The following is a 23,041-nucleotide window of genomic DNA, read 5'->3' on the forward strand; positions in this document are numbered from 1 at the left end:
AACCTTGTCTGGAAGAGCAGGTACACCCTCCATCGGGGCTTTCAGACAGCCTTCCACTGGCACTCCCAGCTCATCTTCTCCCCTCCTGTTGGCAGGTCAGCCTGTCCCCAGAAGACTTACAGGCCCTGGGGAGTGCCATCAGTATGGTGACCCAGCATGGCAGCACCACCCTTACCATCCCCAGTCATGACGACGACCTGGCCACATCTGGCACACATACGGTCACCATGGTCAACGCTGATGGCACCCAGACACAGCCCGTATGACCAGGCGGTTTGCTTGGGGTTTCTTTTTCCTTTTCCATTCCTTTCTGTGGGGTGGGCATTAAAGTTCAAGCTCAAGTAGTTAAACTTTCTTACAAAGATTCTTCACAAAAAGGGGTCTTCCCCCTCACTCCTCTGGGTCATCAGCAACTCTCATCTTTAAAAGCATTTGATTGAGGGCCGGCCCATGGCTCACTTGGGAGAGTGTGGTGCTGATAACACTAAGGCCGTGGGTTCGGATCCCTATATAGGGATGGCCGGTTAGCTCACTTCAGAGAGCGTGGTGCTTACAACACCAAGTCAAGGGTTAAGATCCCCTTACCGGTCATCTTTTAAAAAAAAAAAAAAAAAAGCATTTGATTGAGTCAAGAGACAGTTTCTAATTCTCAGTCTACCCCTAATTTGCTTTGCAGCCAATCATAGGTCACTTTTCTGTGGATTTCAGTACATTTTCAGATGAGAGGACTAAACTATCCCTGGGCTTTTATTTACAGTTCTGTTGTCCTATGATTCAAAATCCCCAAATTAAATTGGAGAAAAACCCAACCTCACTTACCTCTGAGCGCCAAGCTAATTAATCTGACCTTTCCTGTCTGAGTTGTTCCTAGCCACCTTGCTTGGAGGGATTTGTATTTGGATTGGTGGGAGGGAGAGTATTGCAGGTGGGTTGGAAGACCTCATTCTTCTGTATTTCAGGTCACAATCATTACCTCTGGAGCTGTGGTTGCTGAGGACTCAAGTGTAACATCCCTTCACCATCAGCAGGTGGCAGTGTTGGCCACAGCCAGCGGAACGCACATTGCAGTACAGGTAGGTAGAGATCTGGGAGGAAAGAGGATCCCAGGACCAGAAAAGGGAACAAGGGAGTGAGGGGAACTGAATGGGGATCTTGAAGGGAAGGGCATCTAGCTCAAAAAGAGCCCATTTCAGAAGACAGATCCCTTTCTCTGCCTATATCCACATGTCTGTCTCAGGCTCTTTCTTGGCAGAGGCAGAATGGTGAAGTCCCTTCTGGTCTTCAAGGATAACTCTGATGGCAGTCCATTTTCATCTCTTCATGTCTCTGTTTCTTTATCTGGAAAATGAAAAGGCTGAAGTAGATGATCACTAGGTCCTCTCCAGCCAGTCATTCTCCTTCTGTGAGCAAGCCCGACTCTCTGACCCTGGACTATTCCATGGCTCCCTGGCCATGCCTAGCCTAATAGGACTCTTAACTTTCTGTTTACTGGGGCCCTACTAAGCGCTCAGCCTGTAGCATTGGGTAGATGGAGGAGATTCAAAAGAGTAGGCCACATATAACTAGCTATAACTATAAGGAAGGGTCTCACTGTCTCCTTTTCTTCTGCACTCCCTTCTCCACAGCTGGAGGAGCAGCAGACCTTAGAGGAGGCCATCAGTGTAGCCACTGTTGCCATGCAGCAAGGGGCCGTGACCCTGGAGACAACAGTGTCGGAGAGTGGCTGCTGAGCCCAGGAGGGCTGGGTCCCAAACCATGTTGGAAGAGATGCCATGCTGCACAGGCATCCTTGCCTCCAAGGGCCCAGGCTGTGGCTGACACATGGAAGGTGGCCACATAGGTCTCTGGAGTGAAAAGGCAGCAGGAAAACAGCCTAACTGGAGGGGATGGGGGTCCTGCCCAAGAGGAGGGCCAGGCAGCTGGAATTGTAGAGGAGCACACCATCCTCGGGAGCTGAAGAGAATAAGTCTGATCAGCAGGCTGCATGGGGCACCCTCCCCTCAAGATCAGCTGAGCGCCTGCTTTCCTCCCTCTAGATAGCACCCTTTCTGCCTTCAGTACACTCCCCCTCTCAGGTGGAGATTGGGCTTTTGTGGGGACTAGCCATCCACCCTGACTGGTCACAGCCCACCAGGGGAGAAGGCAGACAGCTCTTCAGCTCAGTAGGGGCAGAGCAGGCCCAGCCCTGCCCCTCCCAGCAATAATCACCTCCCCGGAGGCTAGCCAAGATGCCTGGCCACTTGGCACCAGGGGCTTCCTGCCACTGCAGTCAGAATTAATTCCTCAGGGGCCTGTGGCTGAAGAAAAGGTGCCCAGCCTCCACCCAGCTGCCCCCCAACCTTTCTGTGACAGAGAGGCAAGGAGCAGCCCTGTACATAGACTGCTGGGGATTGGGTTTAAACTGTTTCGTTTTTTAAAATTCATTTTGATAATTTTATTTTTTCCTGCTCTGGGTGGTGGTGGCAAAAGGGTGAATGAGTATTTAATAAAAGTTCCAAGTTTCCAACTTGATCCTTACATCCTTTCAGCTGTGGACCCTGGTTGTAGGGCTGATCAAGTCAGGCTCTCAGCCTTGTATCCCTGACACAGACCCTGCTCAGCCTTGGTGCCGGACTAGTAGGGCTGGCCTATCTGGAGCACAGGTGGGAGGAAAGCCCCATGTAAGATAAGCCTAGAGGAACTGCTGGTGGCTTCCTGCCCACAGCAGAGCAGGTGGGCTCCAGGGTGGCCCAACAGGACTAGGGTGACCACTGATTACAGGCTCTGGCTAAATCTCAGGCCCCAGGATGGTTGGGCTGGAGGAACTCTTGGTATTTTCTGCTTTACCTTGTGGAATGTAGTCAGGGTACCTCCAGATCCAGCTACCCTCCAGCTACACACAGCTGCTCCAAGAGGGCAAAGCCCCAGCTTGGAGGGGCTGGGGAGTGTCTTCACTGAGGTTACTGAGATTCAGGAAGTAGAGTCTGGTGCATCTGCTGAGCTGGTGTCTAGGGCTGTGCTGTGGTATTCCAAAGCCACAGTTGGACCCCACTGAAAAGTGAGTGGTAAGACCAGACCAGCCGTGGCAGGAGGAGGGGAAACGGGAAGGTACTTGATGGAAAGGAACTCTGGCTTTGGCACCGACTGGACAGGAACATTGTAGGGATTGGAGGTGCCTCTCTTTTCTTATTCTTTGTCCACTGTGTTGGATGCGCCCCAGCCCTTTCCTGCCACCAGGACTGGAACCTCCTCCCCTAAGCCAGGCATCCTCTCCTAGGATGCCTAGAAAGCTCCCATTTACTCTTGCCACCAGCTCCTTGGAAGCATGGGGCTGAGGCATGACTCCGGTTAGGGAGTATCTCAGAATTGGCCTGAGCAGGTTTCTTCAACACTCATGGCCATTATTCTTGGTGTGGGTGTGTCCCAGCCCTCATGGGCACTGGATCTAAAAAAAGTGGAAGACCCCGAATCCCAAGCCTGCTGCTGCCAGGACCCCTGAGGTTGGGCCCCACCACTGGGCTCACCCCTATGTGATTCAGAAACAGTCTCTGGTGTCTTCAGGGCCAGTAGGCCCAGAGTGGGCGGTGCTCTGAATGCCTTGTAGAGCAGTGCCCAGAGGCCAGGAGCCATCAAATCAAGTGCCTGGTCTGCCTGACCTGGGGCGGTGCCCTGGCTTGATTCCTCCTCCGAGTCTGTGATGTCACCTGTGTTTTCTTCTGCTTGAGGGAAGCCCCACCACCGAGGCAACCTTAGGTGGCACTAAAGGAAATGCTTTATCCAGAGCCTACTGTGTGTTTTACATCCGTTCTCATTCTTACCATTCTGGAGGTCGGTATTTTTCCTGCATTACCAAGTGAGGAAACTGCTCAAGGAAGTTAAGTAACTTATCCAAGGACTCCCACCTGGTAAGTGTGGATTTGGAGCTGGACCCCCAGTTTGTCTGACTACAAAGTCAGGATGGGCTTTCTTTTTCCTTCAGAAAGCTGCCTCTGGGAGACCAGGAAGAGTCCAGAAAGTTCTGGGGCTAAGGGGGCTTGCATGGCCAGGGAGCCAGGCCGATACAGAACAAGGGCTCCAGCTCTCAGAATGCTGCTCTCCAGTTCCTGTGCAGGCAGTGGGGCTGCTGAGCAGTGTGAGAGCAACATGCTGGTTCCTGCCAGTATGGGGAGCCAGAGCAAGCAGGCAGGTGGAGCTCGCGCTCCATGCCACAGCCCCTCTGCGGTCTCTGCAGCCGTTTGCATTTCCTGAAACCGGATCTTGGTGTCAGAGCCGCCCCTGGGCCGGGCGGGTGCCTCAGCCATGGCCCTGCGCAAGGAGCTGCTCAAGTCCATCTGGTACGCCTTTACTGCGCTGGACGTGGAGAAGAGCGGCAAGGTCTCCAAGTCCCAGCTCAAGGTGAGGGGCACCTGGGGCCCAGGGGAGGCTGGTAGACACACCACACCAATCCCTGCCACCTGGGAGCCAGGCATGAGCACCGTGCTACTCTGGGGTCATCCAGCGGCCCAGGCCTGGGGTGTGGGGTTGGTACTGGGTAACTAGGCCAACATGGTGTGGTGGATGCTGCTGCCCACTGTCCCGAGGTCCCAGTGAAGTGTGTGCAGAGCTGGTGCCCAGAACCCGGCCCCCTCCACCGACTGGAGGGTGGGGGTGGCATCATGGGGTTTTGAGAGCCATGAGCCAGGCCACCTCCCAGACTTTGTGTGGTGAGCACACATGTCTCCCCAGAGTCATGCTTGGGCATGCGCCCTATTCCTGCCGCTTCTTCCTGGCTTTGAAGAGAGACAGTTAGCCCGTACTTGTCAGGCACTTCCTCTGAAGCTGAGAGTGAAGCATAAAGAGCCTCCCCAACTCCCAGACTAGGCTGGCCCACGGAGCCCTGCCCCCCAGGTAGGATGGAGCTGTAGAGTGACAAGGACTGAAGACTCCATTATACTGTTACCCAGCTCACCGTCATCCTCCACCCACACACACACCAGGTTAGGAAGCTATGACCTTAGGCCTTGGGACCTCATGTAGGGAGAGAGTAGAATGTGAACCCAGGAAAAAGCCACATCAGTGATTGTCCTAAAGTCCATCATCCAGCCTAGACAATTCCTGAGAGGCCAAGGAGTTTCTCTCCCTTTTCTTCTGATCCTGAATTAATGCTGCCTTTCCCACCCTAGTTAGTAGGGAGGAAGCAAGGCCCTAGGCCACTAGAACCGTGGAACACTGGGGAAAGGAGTAGGGTAGGCTTCAGCTCTCTGGGACCTGCCTTAGGAGTTCATTCATTCACTCTGCAAATATTGGATTGAGTGCCCTGCATGTGGTTATGTACTGAGCATGAGGCTAAGCCCTAGATCCCTGGTGTCTCCCCTACCCCAACCCCACCCCAAAGGAGAGGTGCAGTGTCAAGGAAATCTCCATTCCTAATGTCCAAGGTAGGAGGTATGGGAAACTTGAGAGGATGAATGGAACAGAATGGGCATTATACGCCACCCCCAATTCAGTCCCCCCATTTTGCTGAACTTGGATGTCCAAACTGGTCCTATTCCACAATCTATCCCTTAGCTGGATTTGTGAGCATCTAATAAATGATTTTTTACTCCCTCAGGAAAGAGAGTTCACTACCACCTTTGGTCACCTGGGTAGTACCTCCCAACAGGCAGGTTCTTCCTTATATACTACTTAATTCCCTTTTATTGCAGATCATGTCAGTTAGCTGGGTCTTCAGTAAAGATGGAAGTAAAGTAGATCATCCAGAAGATCCAGAGTTTCTTCCATCCCTGCAGAAACTCTGTGCCCACACCCACCTCCCACCTGCACCTTTAATATCACTGGGACAATACCAACCCCCATGGCTTATTGCTGCCAAGGTAGCATTTTCCACCTCTCCATTACCTGTGGCCACTGAGACCTCTCCAGGCTCTCTGTGACCCTCAAGTGGTTCCCTTTTTTCTCATGCCATCAGCCAGTAGGGCCTCCTAGCTTGAATCTCTGTCTCAGCTTCTGCTTGTGCATTTAAACAGTTAAACTCTCTCACCCCTACAGTTTGAGCATTTCTAGGGATGATCACATGGAGAGCTTGCATACTTGAACTGTCCTGTGTCTTTGTACCACATTTCAGCTCAAATTGAGCCCACTGCCAGCAACATCTCTGGTCACATAGGATCAATGGTAGATTTCACCCCTGCTTGACAGAAATCTTGTCTGCTCTGGGAACCTGAGTTAACAGTGGGAGCCTCAGGGCTCAAAGTGAGGGTTGGGCAGAAACGGCAGGGCCCCTGTCAGAGGAGGGAAAGATGCGGAAGGCAATTCTCCCCAAGACCATAGTGGTGGCTATTTGAATGGGAGGAAGTAGTGATAGTGTTGGGGGTGGGGATGCCAGAAAGGCAAAGGAATAATAGAGAAGTGGTCGGAAGGCAGAGGAAGAAGCAGATGAGAGAGATTTACCAACAGGGCCCATTCCCTCCCCTGGAAAGATTTAGGGATAAGGGAAAAGGTCTTGGAGTTAGCCTGTTCTTGCTGAAACTTTCCCTAGCCTTGAAGTCCTCGGTTGGGACCAGGCAGGAGACGTGCACCAGCCCAGAGCAAACTGTGTGTGAAAGTTGCACTTCCCTCCTGATGTGTTGGTAGAAGGGCTGCCACTGGCTGTCCAGGGCAGGCCCATGATGAGGCCATGGGGAGGAGGAAGAATAGCAAGTCCTCTGAGAACAGCTCGAGTCAGGATTATTTTCCCTGGAGGAGAGGAGGCTTGGGGAAGAAACCAGATGTGTTTTGCTCTCTGAATTCTTGTAGAAGGTACAGTGGCTTTTGTCTAGTTGGGTTGAGAATCATGAAAATAGATCAGGAGGAATGGCACTTCTGCCCAGGGTGGATTTTGGTTGAACACAAAGGAGTTGAGGGCTGTGCGTTTTTGCAGGATCCTCAGAACCTCCTCTAAAGAACTTTAGGAGTGAGTAGAGTCCTCCTGACAGGGCTGCAGAGAGGAGAGCCCTTGGGAATGATGGGTTTCCTAATGGCCACACCCTCTTCCCCAGGGGAGCAGCTTGGATTTTAGGCCTAGTGGAGGATCAGCTGAGAATGTGCCTGCCTCCCTCCCTAACCAGCGGGCGGGCGGGGGATGTAGATAGAGCAGTGTGTCTCTGGCTTGATGGGTATCTGAGAAGGCAGCAGCCTGCTACTTCCCTGTGACTGGCAGGAGCTGGAGGAAGGGAGGGAGATTGTTCAGGGGCCTCTCAGGCTCCCAAGCCTCTAAGTAATAATACTCAGGGCAGTCCTGGAGCCCAGAGAGGGTCTCTTGCCACTGAGTCTCTGAGCCTCTGAGCCTCAGGCTATACCTCCTCCGGAGAGAAGGTGGAGGGAAGATTAAGAACATCTCAGGCCCAGAATCCTGCTGGCTAGGGTCATCAGCTTTGCCCTAGCCTGTATGTGCTGCTAGTCTCCTCAGGCTAGGATGTGGGGGTGGGGAAGGGAGGAGGATTTAGTGACACACAGGGCACTTGACTCAGAACACATAGGCTTGCACTTATACTGCTCCCCAGCTGGTGACCTTAAGCAAGTCACTGTCCATCTCTAAGCTTCCAGTTCTCATCTATAAAGCAGAAGGGTTGAACTGGGGATCAAGCTGTCCAGTCAGCCTACAAAATTTACTTAAAAAATAAATACAACAAGTAGGTGAAACTGGTCCTTGATGCAACCTCTCCTTTTCCTTTTCTGGACCCCAGTCTTTTGATGCCCATACCCAACCCCTCCAGCCTGTTCTTGCTCTCAGGTTGTACAGCTAATCCAGAGATTCCCTTTTTAAAATTCCCAGTGCTCAGGCTGGGCGATTACTTCAGCTGGTTAAAACAAGGTGTTGATAACACTCAAGGTCCAGGGTTCGATCCCTGCACTAGCCAGCCTCCCCCCCCCCCAAAAAAAGTATATATTTTATAATTTTTTAAAGAAACCCTTACTGGCCAGATGCCAAAAATAAGAAGGTCCGGGCTCCAATTATCTCATTTCTTTAGAGTGTGGTGCTAATAACACCAAGGTCCAGGGTTCAATCCTTGTACCTACCAGACGCCATATGTAACTAAATACATACATACATACATAACATAAAATTCCCAGTGCTCCTCCATGATAGTAGTTATGCTTTAGTGTCCACTAAAATATATTCAATAACCCTTAAAAGTGTCTGTGTCTTTTAAAAGAATCACTTGGGACCTAGATTCATTTAAAGACCATAGTCCATTTAGGAGAGGGAGATTATTCATACTTTCTGAAGTCATTGCTTGGTGCTTTTATGGATTCCCAAACCCCCCTTATCTGCATCTGTCTACTCCCTGGTCAGCCAGGGATTCAGAATCCTGAAGGCTGGGAACTACAGAACCAATTCTTGTTGATTTATTCTTATCAACGTGGACCTGACACGTGCTCCTATCCCCAAACTTGAGTTTTTAGAGGACTCCAAGTCCCCAGAGGAGACCCACTCCCCGGCATGCCACCAGAGGAAAGAATGAATAAATGAAGCCTCTCAAAGGTCAATGGCTGCGAACCCAGGCCAGGGGCTGCTTGGATGGGTGGGGGAGACTGCGGGAATCTTCTCTGAGGAAGCCCAAATGGCAGCTTGTGAACAATACACCTGGACCCCACCCCTGGAAACTCTGAGTCAGTAGGTCTGGGTGAGGCACACGTTTTTCAGTTTCACCAGCTCCCCAGGTGATTCTGCTGCTCAGCGGAGCCAACGCCTAGAGATTTGAAGTCAGACCTTGGGCAAGGCACTTCACCTCTGTGAGCCTGGATTTCCTCATCTGTAAGTGAGGATAATGAGAGTCCCTGCCTCCAGGGCTGAGGATTGATTGAGATCTGCAAGTGAGCTTCTGCTCTCTACTCCTCCACCCCTATCATTTCCTTTCTGGCATGACCCCTCCCCTGGTCACACCTTCTCCCCACCCCCAGCCACTACCTGCACCCAGGCGCAGGAAGCCTGGCAGTCTGAGGTCTGTTGAGCAATCTGGTGAGAGACCGGGAGCCGGGAGCCTGGAGCCTTTAATTCCTCCTTGTCCTGACACCTGACAGCTCACCAGGGTCTGCCTTGGGCTCTTCAGAGTCCAATGGCAAAAGGTACGGGCGAGAAAAATGGGCTGAGTAGGTTTAGAGGACAGTATGGACGAATGAACCAAGTAGGGGAACAGTTCAAGTTTCTGCTGCAGTGTGGCAGGTTCTAACCTGGGGTGGGAGGAGGGTTCGTACATTATCTTCCTGAACTCCCTTTTTAGAGATATGAAAACTGAGGCCCAATGAGGTAAATTTGCTCAGAGATATTCAGTGTATGTCCGTCTGACTTTTGTATTTTTTCTACTACTTCCCATGAAGCATTGAAGTTCACTCAACAGGTATTTATTGAGCATTCATAATGTGCCAGGCACAGTGATGCAGCAGTGAGCGGGACAAAAATCTCTACCCATGTGGTGCCAACATTCCAGTCAGAGGAGATGGGTGATAAGCAAAATAAATAAGCAAAGTGTAGTGTGATGGAAAATGATACATGGCATGGGGGAAAATAAAACAGAAGTGGGTATAGGGATTGTGGGGGTTAGAGGGGATTGGTTCAGGCCGTGAAGCAAGAGTATACTTGGCCTGTTTGAGGAACATCAAGGAGGCCAGAGTGGCTGGAGAGAAGTGAGCAAGAGGGATGAGGTCAGAGAAGGTGCTGCAGGCCAGATCACATGGGACCTGGAGGCCTCTGGAAGGACTTAAGCTTTTTATTCTGAAAAAGATGGGAAACCATTGGGGCATTCAAGTTAGACCTGAGGAGTTAGAAACATTCAGCGTGTGGAGGACATTATCCTGATCTCCTGAGTCGGGGTTGGGATTGGGGTCCTTGCTGCCCACAAGAAATGTCTAACACAGTGAACAGCGAAATACTGTTATTACAGAGCACCTTAATAACAGGGCAAGTTAATAACAGAGGTTAATGGAACCCTTTGTTTTTTATCTCTATTGTTTTAAATTTTTGTCATAAAAAATGTATACTCCTGGTTTTAAAAAAATCAGAGTGCAGAATAATATAGTGTTAAAGAAGATGGAATGTATTATAAAAGTAAAACATTGGTTAAAAAATTCAAAGAGTAGAGAAGAATATAATGTTAAAGAAGATGCAAGTTCCTTCCCTACCCTCCACCCCTCTCTCTGAGTGGTGAGGGTGGGGGGTGGTCATTGTTAACAGTTTGCTGAGTCTTATAGGTTTTTTCCACATACAAATAAGCATGTTCGGTTGAACCATATTAAGTTTCTGACATTTGGGGCCGGCCTGTGGCTCAGTTGGGAGAGCATGGTGCTGACACCACCAAGTCAAGGGTTAAGATCCTCTTACCGGTTATCTTTAAAAAAAAAAAAAAGTTTCTGACATTTGATCACTTTGAGCTACTAAAATAGCAGTTTCATATGATTCATCCTAATCTTTGTACATATATTTATCTTACAAACCTTTCATTCTGCAGCTTGCTTTTTTCGCATGCCAGTATAGTATGCATATCTTTCCATGTCTGTTCATACAAATATAATAATAAAAGTAGCTCACAACTTTTACTAAACAATGCACTATGCAGCAGGTATTGTGCTAAGCTCTTCACTCAAAACCACCCTTTGGAACAGGCCCCATTGTTATCTTCACAGAGGAGGAAGAGTAAGGTCTTAGAGAATTAAATCACTTGCCCATGAGCACACAAGTGGCAGAAGTAAAATCTTTCCAACCACACGTAGTGGTCCATGACATGGTGTACCTGTCCCCTACTGAAGTAGTGCTGGGTTGTTGCCAATTCTTTATATTATGAACAATGCTTCAATGAACATTCTTGTACATGCAGCTCTGATCCCTTGAGCATCTATAGGTTAGATGATTAAAAATGCTGGGGCAAAGGTCCTGCCCAATTTCAAGTTCGATAGATTCTTGCCCGCTACAAAGACTGCCAATTCATACCTCACCAGTAGGGCATTAGAGTCCCCATTTCTCCACAACCTCCTCAGTACTTGATATTATCTGTCTTTTGCATCTATGTCAGTTTGTTAGGTAAAAAGCAGCATTTTCCATATAGGAAGGAAACTAACATTTGCTCTTTGCAGACCTGAGTCCAGTGCTCCATATATATCATCTCATGCCATCCTCACAACCCTTCTCCATGGCAGGTATTAGCCTGTTTTATTTACAAAAAGAAAACAAAAGAAAACTGAGGCTCAGAGAGGTGAAGGAGTTTATCTAAGAGCACTCAACCAGAGAGTGAAAGTTGCTGGCCTTCCCTGTTCCCTCCCCTCACTGGAGTGTAGTCGTTTGGCTGGGGCTATGCAGGAAGATTCCTCAAAGAGGTGCTTTAAGAGGCTTTGAGGGGCTGAGCCCGTGGCGCACTTGGTAGAGTGCTGCGCTGGGAGCGCGGCAACGCTCCCGCCGCGGGTTCGGATCCTATATAGGACTGACCAGTGCACTCACTGGCTGAGTGCCAGTCACGAAAAAACGACAAAAAAAAAAAAAAAAAAAAAAAGAGGCTTTGAGGAAGAAAACGACATGGGTAGTTTTGAAAAGAGGCCAAGACACAGCAGATGGGAATATGTAAAACTCTTAGAGTAACACCTATCACTTCAGAAGTGGTCAGTGGATGTTTGACATTATTATTCTCCTGAGTTGGTCAGCCTGGATTTTAAGTGCTAGGCATTGAGCCAGTGGCACCCACAGAGTGGGGATTGGTATCCTATGACCACAGATGTATTAGTCAGGACTTTTCTGGATATAAGTGATAGAAACCAAACTCAGACAGCTTAAGGGAGAGGGTATTTATTGGCTCATGCAGCCAAAAATCCAGGGATGGCTACCCCGAGGGAGTTAAGAGGAAAAAATGACAACCCCCTCACTGGGCCTCCTTACTTCCCACTTTGTGGAAGATAACCTGAGGCCCAGGGCAACACTGGGGAGAAGTCTCAATTCTTTCTCCCCATCCTCTCAAAATGAATGAATGAATAAACAAACAAACAAATAAATAAATAAATAAAAATGAAGACTTGGCACACACACCATTTCTGAGACAGTGCCAGCTCCTGGAGAGGAACAGCCAAGGTGAAGTGCTGGTGGGAAGAAGCCCTTAAACACGGAATTGATTGATTGCATTTGGTGTGCGCAAGAGGACTTGAGTGCTGTGGGATAAAGATGAACAGAGACCTTGTCTCCAGAGTTCCAACTGGGGGGAGGGGTTCAGAGTCCACATTCTAGTAGGGAGGCAGCCTTTGCAGCCAGGCACACTGGTTCCAATGTCAGCTCTGCCATTTACTCAAGTTCTCCAACCCTCTGTATCTTCATCTGAAAAAGAGGAACAGTTGTATCTGTATCAAGGTGGTTGTGGAGGCTAGAAATAGGGTATAAAAAGTAAAAAGTACCTCACACAGTGGCTGGCACATAGTGTGATAGTGACTATTTTTAATCATTCACGCTGTCTGCTGTAAGTGCTATAACATAATTATCTCAAGGCCTTTTACCAGATCTCCTTGTTTAAACCTCAACCGCTTTGTTCTAATATCATGGATTGGTTCAGTGCACCCACATTTCCTGCACACCATCATGGCCACTATCCCTTCGGAAACCTTGCCCTCCCCATCTCCCAGACATTTTTCTTTTCTTTTTTAAAAAAGATGACCAGTAAGGGGATCTTAACCCTTGACCTGGTGTTGTCAGCACCACGCTCTCCCAAGTGAGCTAACCGGCCATCCATACATAGGGATCTGAACCCGTGGCCTTGGTGTTATCAGCACCACACTCTCCGAAGTGAGCCACTGGCTGGCCCCTCCCGGACCTTTTTCATGACCCTTCTTTGAGCTCTCTCCAGCTCCCTTCAGTCTGAGGGGTCCTTCCCAAAGCAGATACACTTGGGTGCTAGGAACACTGCAGCCTGAACAGTGTCTTTGATGGAAACCATGATAAATTCGTGGCTTCTGCCCTGGGGTGGCAGACTGCTTCCCTGCAGACAGCCCAGCATCATGGGAAGAACTTGGGCTTTGGAATCTGATGGAACTGGATTTGAATCCCAAGCTTCTTACTCAGTGTGGGTCCTTGGGCAAATTACTGAATCCCTTGAGCCCTCAGTGTCCTTGTGTGTAGAAAAAGGACACCGATAACTAATGAAGCAGTATGGCCACCTGGGTTTGAATCTCAGCTCTGCCAGCTGTGACCTTGGTTGAGAAGTATCTTGGGGCCTCAGTAGTTTTTTCGTCTGTAACATGAGGATATGAATAGTTGTTATGGGTGTTAAGTGAATGATAGGCAAAGTGCTTAGCTCAGTGTTTGGCACATAGTAAGTATACAAGTTTTAGTTATTATTTAACTGAACAGTGTGTGCAGAGAACTCAGCCAGGATTGGGCGGGGAGATGAGCAGGGAGGTGGGGAGCAATCCTTTGGCCCAGTTTTGGTTGGGGTGCAGGAAGGCAAACTGCCACTCTGCCTCAGGTGCTGTCCCACAACCTGTACACGGTCCTGCACATCCCCCATGACCCCGTGGCCCTGGAGGAGCACTTCCGAGATGATGACGACGGCCCTGTGTCCAGCCAGGGCTATATGCCCTACCTCAATAAGTACATCCTGGACAAGGTGGGGCTCGGCTTGTGTGGGGGGCACCTCTAACCTTTCTCCATTTCCCTAGCCTGGCCAGCACCCCAATACCTTGCAATTTCAACTCTTCCCCCCAATAAACTCGCTCTTCTGTCCATCCCTGCTCTCCCATCTCCATCTGTCACATCCCCGCCACCTGCCCCCTCCTTGTTCCTCAACTCACCCTTAATGTCCCTCATCTCTATCCTAGCCTCCACCCTTCCCATAACCTTCCACCCCATCCCTGCCTAGGCCCACTTCTAGCTTCCCGCTATAACCTTTACAAAGGACTCTCCAGCACCCCCTTCAATTCTGTCCCCCCTGTTCTTCCCACTTGTCACTGTCTTCCCATGTTCTTCTCAGCTGTCTGCTCCCCTCTGGATTTCCCTCATTTGTCTCCTGGGCTAGAGGACTAGAGTTTCTCTGTTGGCAAGGGACTTGGGTGGGTGTGGGTGTACTAGGGGGACAGGGTGGTTGGAACCAGCTAGTTACCTGGTAATCAGTTCAGGGATTCCTCAAGTTAGATCCCTGGACTTGGCAGGGTGGGTAACAGGGGCATAGATGAAACTAAGTTGGAGCCTAGTTTGGTGGTAGAGCAGGGTTGGGGCAGCTGGCTGATTTGCAGGCCTGGTGGCAGGTGGAGGAGGGGGCTTTCGTTAAAGAGCACTTTGATGAGCTGTGCTGGACCCTGACGGCCAAGAAGAACTATCGGGCAGATAGCAACGGGAACAGCATGCTCTCCAATCAGGATGCCTTCCGCCTCTGGTGCCTCTTCAACTTCCTGTCTGAGGACAAGTACCCTCTGATCATGGTTCCTGATGAGGTGAGGGTGATAGCAGCCACAGGGACTGAGTTGCTTGGGGCCAGGCCTCAGCAAAACCACAAAGGAGGCCAAATCACCTTCTATACCTTCTCACATCCCCTTTCCTCACCATCCCCATGCTGGTACCTGTCCATACCCAGTTGTCTCCAGATGCCTCAAACTGCCCGTATCAGAGCAATTGTGCCTTCTTCCAGAACTGTAATTACACTTCCGTCAGAGTTCTGCTAGCCTTCACAGTAGGAAAATTATCTGCAAATTCTACTTACACAGAGGTGTAAATGCCTGATACATTACTGAGCATTTTAAGATGAGAACATTTAAGATCAAATGGCAGAATTTTAGGCACTGTGGCAATCTAGGAAGGGTGCTTTATAAGGGGAAGGGAGAACTTCCTGAGACAGAAAGTAACTCTCCAGTTACTCCAAGTGGGCAACCAAGCTTGACCCTGGTTCCAGGTCTTCCCTTTCTGTCTTTTTTCTGGAGAGCCAGGGAAGACTCAGCTCAGAGCCCCAGAGAGAAGGCATCCTGGGAGAAGCCCCTGCCTCCTCAACTCATAGGCAAAACCAGGGCAGCCTTTTTCCTGTCCACCTGTACTCTCCCTCTTTTCCCCACTTCTCTCCCCTGCCCATTCAGCTTCTCCTGACCCTTTAGTCTTCTTGATAGCTGTGGAGATGCCAAGGTGAATTTAGGTCATTAGAGTAGGTATGCAGGGGAGGGAGCCTCTGTGTTCACAGGAAGTCCTAGCATGTCTAACTGCACTCAGATTTGTTTCCTTGCTTCTGTTTGTGGGAAGGGTGAGGGAAGCTACCTGAGCCCTGAACTGGTGGCCTCCACTAAACCCCCAGCTGAGACCCCTAACCCCCAGGGTGGAAGTCCTAAAGAGAGTTTTGCAAAAAAACTTCTGGGGCAGGAGAAGGACATGTGTCCATCTGCACGGACACCTGGCTGGCTATCCTCCTTAGATCCCTGCCAGTTGGAGCAAGGCGGCCTTTCAGAGGCCAGGAGGCCACTTGCTTCTGTGATCAACACGCAGTGAGAACAAACTGCAGCAGGATGTACCCCAACCACCACTTCCTGTTCCTCTGTTACAGGTTTCCTGTCCCTGCCCTGCTTACCCCCACCCCCAATCCCCTTGCCCTCCCTCAAGGGAAGGATCCCCAGGCTTGGGGATTCATCCTTGGAATAAGGACCCAAATGGGATTTGGGAGATCCAAATTGAGTTCTGGCTGCTTCTAACTTGCTGTGTGACTTAAAGCAAGTCACTTCTCCTTTTGGGCCTTGATTTTGCCATCTGCAAAGTAAGGGTATTGGGTGAGAGGGCCCTTGCACCTCCTCTGATGTATTCTGTGATTTGCTGTCTCTGCCTGACCCCCAGCTCTCAGCTCCCGCCATTAACCCTGCCCTTAATTTAAGGCAGGAAGGAGTGGGACTGGAGGTTGGGGAGCGGGAGAGGAAGCCTGAGTTGGGGTTGGGGCTCCAGATTCCCTCCCAAGTCTCTACCCTTGTCTCCACCAGCATTTGGCCCCTGGTGCCTCTGCTTACAGCCCCCTGTCCTTCATCCCCTCTGCCCAGGCTTTGGGAGTCAGATGGGAGTGCCTCCTAGTGTTGGTGTTGGCAACATTGCGTGCTGCAGTCACCAGACCTTCCTTCTCCCCCTCCAGGTGGAATACCTACTGAAGAAGGTGCTCAGTAGCATGAGCTTGGAGGTGGGCTTGAGTGAGCTGGAGGAGCTGCTGGCCCAGGAGGCCCAGGCGGCCCAGACCACTGGGGGGCTCAGTGTGTGGCAGCTTCTGGAGCTCTTCAACTCAGGCCGCTGCCTGCGGGGCGTGGGGCGGGACACCCTCAGCATGGCCATCCATGAGGTCTACCAGGAGCTCATCCAAGATGTCCTGAAGCAGGTCAGCCAAGTTGGGAACCAGGGTAGGATCCCAGGAAGGGGTGAAGCAGGGGAGCCTGTGAAACCTCTGACTTTACTCTGGCCAGCAGGGCTACCTGTGGAAGCGGGGGCACCTGAGGAGGAACTGGGCAGAACGCTGGTTCCAGCTGCAGCCTAGCTGTCTCTGCTACTTTGGGAGTGAAGAGTGCAAAGAGAAAAGGGGCACTATCCTGCTGGACTCACACTGCTGTGTGGAGGTGAGGGGGTCCTCAGAGTGGTGTGAAGATAAGGGGGTCAGGAGGAGGGCACATGGAGAAAAGCCAGTGACACAATTTTCTGCTTTGATTAGTGTGTACCCAAATATACCTGGGTGCCTGAAGGCCATTTTCTTTTCCTTCTGTTTTTTTTTTTTTTTCCTTTTTTTTTTCTGTTTTGTTTTGTTTCATTTTGCCTTTGTATAGGCCATTTTCATCCATGTCAGCACTTTAAAAGCACTAAAACCGCAAATCAGATACCAAAGTCATCGTGAGTAACTGGATTTTGCTAAAGATTTCAGGGATGGCTTACGTCTACACTGCACAGTAAATCTTTCTTGAAATACTTTTTATTTTTTTATTCTTTTGGCAGCTGGCCCGTATCAGGATCCAAACCCTTGACCTTGGTGTTATAACTACACTCTAACCAACTAAGCTAACCAGACAGTCCTAAAAATCCTTTTTAAAGGTCTTTCTCCTGGGCCGGCCCGTGGCTCACTCGGGAGAGTATGGTGCTGATAACACCAAGACCATGGGTTCGGATCCCATATAGGGATGGCCGGTTGCTCACTGGGTGAGTGTGGTGCTGAGAACACCAAGTCAAGGGTTGAGATCCCCTTACTGGTCATCTTTTTTAAATAAATAAATAGATAGATAGATAGATAAATAAATAAATAAAGGTCTTTCTCCTTTACCCAAATTCCATTCCCTTTGACAACTCTATGCCTCTCTATGCTCTCTCCATGCTTCTCTCCTTTCCTTCTTCCCCTCCCTTTTCCTCCCTTGGCTCTGTTCATTATTAAGAGGCTTAAAACAATATTTTAAATAGTAGTTATATATATTATGTGTGTGTGTGTATATATATATATATATATATATATGAAATTTGCCATTTCAACCATTTTAAATGTATAATTCAGTGGTAGTAAGTACATTCACAATATTGTGGAACCATCACCACTTTCTATTTCCAAAACTTATTCATCACCCCAAACAAAAACTCTATACCCATTAAGCAATAATTCCTCATTTCCTTTTCCCCCATCTCTGGTCACTTCTCGTCTACTTTCTGTCTCTGAATTTGCCTATTGTAGGTACCTTATATGAGTGGAATCATACAATATTTGTATCCTTGTGTCTGGTTTCTTTCACTTAGCATAATGTTTTCAAGCTTCATCTATGTTGTTATTCCTTTTTAAGGCTGAGTAATACAGTACACCTTCCATATCCACAGGTTCAACCTATCATGGATCAAAAATACTCAAACATAGGGCCGAGCCCGTGGCGCACTCGGTAGCGTGCTGCGCTGGCAGCGCAGCGACGCTCCCGCCGCGGGTTCGGATCCTATATAGGAATGGCCGGTGCACTCACTGGCTGAGTGCTGGTCACGAAAAAGACAAAAAAAAAAAAAAAAAAAAAACTCAAACATAAATAAATTAAAAATAACAATACAACAATAAAAAATAATACAAATAAAAAACAATACAGTATAACAATTTTACATAGCATTTACATTGTGTTAGGTGTTATAAGTAATCTAGGTGTTATTTTCCACACAATGTAAGCTCAGTGAAGGCAGGGATTTGGTCTGTTAGGCACACTCAGTATACCAACCCCCTAGAACAATGAGTGGCACTCAGGAGGTGCTCCAAAAATATCTGCGGAATGAATGAATGAACCTTCTCAATGGGCAGGGCTATGTGGAAACGAGTGGTCGTGGATAGTGAGGACCCTGTCACTGGAAGTGTTCAAGCATGATCCAATAAACATTAATTGAGTGGCGACTATGTACTAGGCCCTAGAGCGATACCGAGATGAAAATGGCCCTACTCAGCCTTCAACGAGTAAAGGCTACAGACTTGCGGGGGCGCAAGAACCCGTATAACCAATCGTCCAAGTCGGGCCACACAGGCTCCTGGCAGAGTGAGAGGAGTGGAGTTCCCAGGGAAGATGGTCAGCCAGGAGGGGTACGGGCTTGAGCTGGACCAACGCCGGGCAGGGGCGGCCCTGACCCCAGTGAGGCCAGCTTGGCTGGGGCCACCTGCCCTCTCCCAGGTGTTGCCGGACCGCGACGGGAAGCGCTGCATGTTCTGTGTGAAGACGGCTACACGCACGTATGAGATGAGCGCCTCAGACACGCGCCAGCGCCAGGAGTGGACGGCTGGTGAGTGCTCGCTGGGTGGCCTGGGTCTGGCTGTCCCTCAGTCGCCTCATCTGTGACAAGGGAGTGATAATATACTTTGCCCAGCGGGAGGCTGGGGAGTGGCCCCGAGAAACTCCGAAGGCCCCTTTCCGGCGGTGGGCTAGTCTCCGGCGGTGGGCTAGTCTCCGGCTGACCCTCTCTCGCTCCCTCCGCAGCTATTCAGACGGCGATCCGGCTGCAGGCCGAGGGGAAGACGTCGCTGCACAAGGACCTGAAGCAAAAGCGGCGCGAGCAGCGGGAGCAGCGGGAGCGGCGCCGGGCAGCCAAGGAGGAGGAGCTGCTGCGGCTGCAGCAGCTGCAGGAGGAGAAGGAGCGGAAGCTGCAGGAGCTGGAGCTGCTGCAGGAGGCGCAGCGACAGGCCGAGCGGCTGCTGCAGGAGGAGGAGGAGCGGCGCCGCAGCCAGCACCGCGAGCTGCAGCAGGCTCTCGAGGGGCAGTTGCGCGAGGCCGAGCAGGTGGGGCCAGCACCTGGGCGGAGCAGGTGGGCCGAGGGATGAGGTGGGGCTAGGCCGGGGAGAGGAGGACCGCGGTGGGGCCTGGGCAGAGGGTGGAGCCCCCAGGCTGAGGGATCCGCGTTGAGACGGGACTTGGAATGAAGGACTGTTGGGACAGAGCCCGTGGGCTTGAAAGAGGGATAGAGGTCTGGGCCTGTGTCAGGAGACCTGTGGCTAAGAAGGGAGAGAGGAGCAGAGAACCTGGCCGAGGGATCGCTTGAAACGAGGGGTGATGTGGGGAGGGGTCTGAGCTGAGTGATAGGTGTAGAGTGGGCCTTGGTTCGGAGACCTTAGCTGGGGGAAACGGCTTGGGCAGAAGGAGCCGCTAAAGACCGTGTGATTGGGGATTAATTTGGACCAGGTTGTACTAGACTTGAACTGAGTTTACAAGGAAACCAATTTGGGGAACGTAGGATGGGAGGTAGTTGGGACGCATGTATAGGCGAACTAGGCGTGCAGAGACAATTAGATTTAGGGTTTAAGAGACCTGGATCTGGAGTCAGAGGCACGTGGATCCAATCCCAGTTCTGCCTCTTAGAAGTCCTGTGATCTCGGGCAAGTTACTTAGCCTGTCTGTGCTTCATTTACCTGTCAGTAAAATGTTGATGCCAATAGACCTTTGCTTATAGAAGTAGAGTGAAGATTAAATCAGGAAACACTTTTAAAGTGTTCAATAACTTTAAGTTGTTGTAATAATTATAGCCACCTCCTTCCTAGCACCAGCCATAATTATATAATATACGTATATAATAATAATAATTATTAAGGCTGGTGCTAGGAAGGAGGTGACCGTAATATATTTTAAAGTATTATTTAATTATAATATAATGTATTTATAATGTTATTTAATTATATATTACATTATAATATATAATAATTATTAGTAAGGCTGGTGCTAGGAAGGGAATAACTTGAGCCCCTTTCCCCCGTGTGGCATCTGTTCATTGACAATTATCTGACTTAGGCTCTCAGAAAAGGGTCAGATCAGGAAACCTCTGACATGAAGAAATTCCCCAGACCCTCACCCCCAGGTAGCCTATGTGGGCCGGGCTGGCAGAGCCCTGGGGGAAGGGCAGCATACCCACCCTTTCACACCCCTGCTGCCATTGACCTGGCTCTGTGTGCCCCCCTCCGCAGGCCCGGGCCTCCATGCAGGCTGAGATGGAGCTGAAGAAAGAGGAGGCTGCCCGGCAGCGGCAGCGCATCAAGGAGCTGGAGGATATGCAGCAGCGGTTGCAGGAGGCCCTGCAACTGGAGGTGAAAGCTCGGCGTGATGAGGAGGCCGTTCGCCTAGCTCAGACCAGGTAGGCCTGAGGGATCCTTCTGGTTCTCCCCCCATCCTCCTGCTTGCTGAGCATCTGTGGGATGCCTTGGCACTGGAGACGACGACGCAGTGCATTCCCAACAGACTGCTGGAGGAGGAGGAGGAGAAACTGAAGCAGCTGATGCAGCTGAAGGAGGAGCAGGAGCGCTACATCGAACGGGCGCAGCAGGAGAAGCAAGAGCTGGAGCAGGAGATGGCGCTGCAGAGCCGCTCCCTGCAACAGGCCCAGCAGCAGCTGGAGGAGGTGCGGCAGAACCGGCAGAGGGCCGATGAGGACGTGGAGGTGAGGCCTATGGTGGGACAGTGTGCAGGCTGGCGGGGCATCTGGGGCCGGGCTGCCTTCCCTCAAACCCTGACTCTGTCATGCACTGGCTGTGTGACCTCGGCAAATTGCCTAACTTCTCAGAGTTTCAAGTCTCTTATCTGGGAAAGGAAACTGGTAATAGCATTATTATGAAGATTAAGTGAGGTAATACAAGATATTTAGTAAGTGCTGAAGAAACATTTGCCGTTGTTTTTGTTAATGTTGTTATTTCATTTCATAAAGTTTATTGGGAGCCAAATGTGAGGATCAATCTGGGAAACACCATCCAACAGTCAGAGAACATTATAATTAATCTGGGCAAAATATTTTTCTCCTCCTCTTCCAAGCCCCCATCTTGCTATCTGTACTTTGGCTTCATTCATTGGAGCCTGAATCTCCAAAGAAGAGGGATTCTTTTTTTTTTGTAATTTTTGATGATTTATTTTTATTAATATTGATTATTTTATTTTGCTTTGTTGGCTTACATAGTCATAAAAAATTCAAACAACACAGAAATATGTAACATAAGAAGGGAAAATTCTTCCATGATCCCCCATCCCACAACCACTGCTAATGGCTCTGTAAATGTTGGAGCAGAGGTTCCTGTATTAGGTCCTGGAAAGGTGAGGTAGTACGGTGGTTTAAAGCTCACTGTGTATCCCTAGGCAAGTCACTTAACTTCTTTTGAATTTATTTGTTGTTAACTTCTGCTCTGGATGTTAAATAAGACGATAAATGTGTTCAGCACATCATAGCAGCTCAATAAATGGAAGTTATTATGATGATTATTTTTACCCTTTGTGGGTCAGTGGGTCCATGAGTCCCCTGAAATTGAAGGCACACTCTGTTCATATACATAACTCTTTATGAACGTAAGTGGGTTTTTCTGGAGAAATGATCAGTAGCCTTGGTCAGACTCTAAGAAGCCTATGAACCTGAAAAGATCAAGACCCTCTGCCATGGATGGTGGTTCTGACCCACTCCCCACTGGCCCTGCTCCCACAGGCTGCCCAGCGGAAGTTGCACCAGGCCAGCACCAATGTGAAACATTGGAATGTCCAGATGAACCGGCTCATGCATCCAATTGAGCCTGGAGGTGAGAAGGGGTGGACTCTGGAGCTTTCCCTGGAAAAGAAGAGAAAGGGATATGTCCAGATCTCCAGGGCCTGCAAAGGTGGGACTGAAGGTCAGGACGTTCTCCTCTTCTGAGAGGCCGATGCAGGGGCCCTCACCTCTCCTCTTCACATGCACCTTTCTCCTTACTTGCCTGCTTTCTCTCTGCCAGATAAGCGTCCCACCACCAGCAGCTCCTTCACAGGCTTCCAGCCCTCTCTGCTTGCCCGCCGTGACTCCTCCCTAAAGCGCCTGACACGCTGGGGATCGCAGGGCATCAGGACCCCCTCACCCAACAGCAGCGAGGAACAGAAGTCCCTCAATGGTGGGAATGAGCCTCCTGTCCCAGCTTCCACCCCTCAGGAAAATAAACTGGATCCAGCACCAGAAAATTAGCTTCTCCTATCCTCTTGTTCTTCCCAACGTCATATCCACCAGGACCTGGCCACAGCTGGCCTGTGGGTGACACCAGCCCCTGCTGGGAGAAGGAGCTGAAGTCCTCCAACTGTAAAACAGTCCAGATGAAACCAGGCTCGTTTTTCACAGCAGTCCAAGCCCCAGACCACAGAGGCTGTCTGGGATGTTAATATTTAAGAACGTGACCCTGTGCTTTTGCCCCAAGGACCTGATGCTTGGGCTGGGAAAGAATGAACAAGCAAGCCAGGGGCCACCTTCTCCCAGGCTGCCACCAAGTTGTGGCGGCATATTTCTAAATAAAAACTGCTCTTGGAATGAATTATTGGCTAAAGTCTGTCCATGTCTCCTGTCATTTCCTCCCTTCTTCCCTCAAGTCCAGCTACAGGTTCCAAAGGCAGTAAGGTGTTGTGAAGTGGTTAAGAATGTAGACTTTGGAGCTAGACTGCCTGGGTTCTGAAACCGGCTCTGCTACTTACTAACTTATTGACTTTGGTAAAGTTTCTTCACATCTCTGTGCTTCGGTTTCCACAATGGTAAAATGGAAATAATAATAGTACCTACCTTATAGAGTTTTGTGAGGATTAAGTGCTTGAGCACATGAGCAAGCATTATTATTAGTATCAGCCAAAAGTGTTTACTGAGCATCTACTCCATGTCCTGTAA

At 49.9% G+C, this 23,041-nt stretch overlaps 2 protein-coding genes across 4 annotated transcripts in view; both read left to right on the forward strand.

Moving 5' to 3' along the window:
- The window catches only part of ZNF76 (zinc finger protein 76), a 37,279-nt gene extending 34,773 nt beyond the window's left edge, over window positions 1-2,506 (forward strand). For all 3 annotated transcript variants that reach the window (XM_063096864.1, XM_063096865.1, XM_063096866.1), the window contains 3 exons: window positions 96-260; window positions 960-1,073; window positions 1,626-2,506. In XM_063096864.1, coding sequence (XP_062952934.1) covers window positions 96-260; window positions 960-1,073; window positions 1,626-1,730 — 384 coding nt within the window. In that variant the 3' untranslated portion in view covers window positions 1,731-2,506. The remainder of the gene's footprint in view (window positions 1-95; window positions 261-959; window positions 1,074-1,625) is intronic.
- Window positions 2,507-4,278: 1,772 nt separating this feature from the next.
- DEF6 (DEF6 guanine nucleotide exchange factor) lies at window positions 4,279-22,572 on the forward strand. Its single transcript, XM_063097906.1, has 11 exons — window positions 4,279-4,374; window positions 13,431-13,571; window positions 14,209-14,394; window positions 16,056-16,292; window positions 16,381-16,527; window positions 18,580-18,688; window positions 18,883-19,181; window positions 20,358-20,524; window positions 20,629-20,827; window positions 21,854-21,944; window positions 22,134-22,572. The coding sequence occupies exons 1-11, from the start codon at window positions 4,279-4,281 to the stop codon at window positions 22,355-22,357; spliced, it is 1,896 nt and encodes a 631-aa protein (XP_062953976.1). The 3' UTR covers window positions 22,358-22,572.
- The last annotated feature ends 469 nt before the right edge of the window (window positions 22,573-23,041 follow it).

Source organism: Cynocephalus volans, chromosome 5, assembly GCF_027409185.1.
Source record: "Cynocephalus volans isolate mCynVol1 chromosome 5, mCynVol1.pri, whole genome shotgun sequence".
NCBI lineage: Eukaryota > Metazoa > Chordata > Mammalia > Dermoptera > Cynocephalidae > Cynocephalus > Cynocephalus volans.

Excerpts from the sequence above, each read along its gene's own strand:
- DEF6 (XM_063097906.1), top strand. The coding sequence starts at position 4,279 with ATGGCCCTGCGCAAGGAGCTGCTCAAGTCCATCTGGTACGCCTTTACT. Across the intron at positions 13,572-14,208 it reads ATAAGTACATCCTGGACAAG|GTGGAGGAGGGGGCTTTCGT; the intron begins GTGGGGCTCGGC and ends GCCTGGTGGCAG. Across the intron at positions 20,828-21,853 it reads GGGCCGATGAGGACGTGGAG|GCTGCCCAGCGGAAGTTGCA; the intron begins GTGAGGCCTATG and ends CTGCTCCCACAG.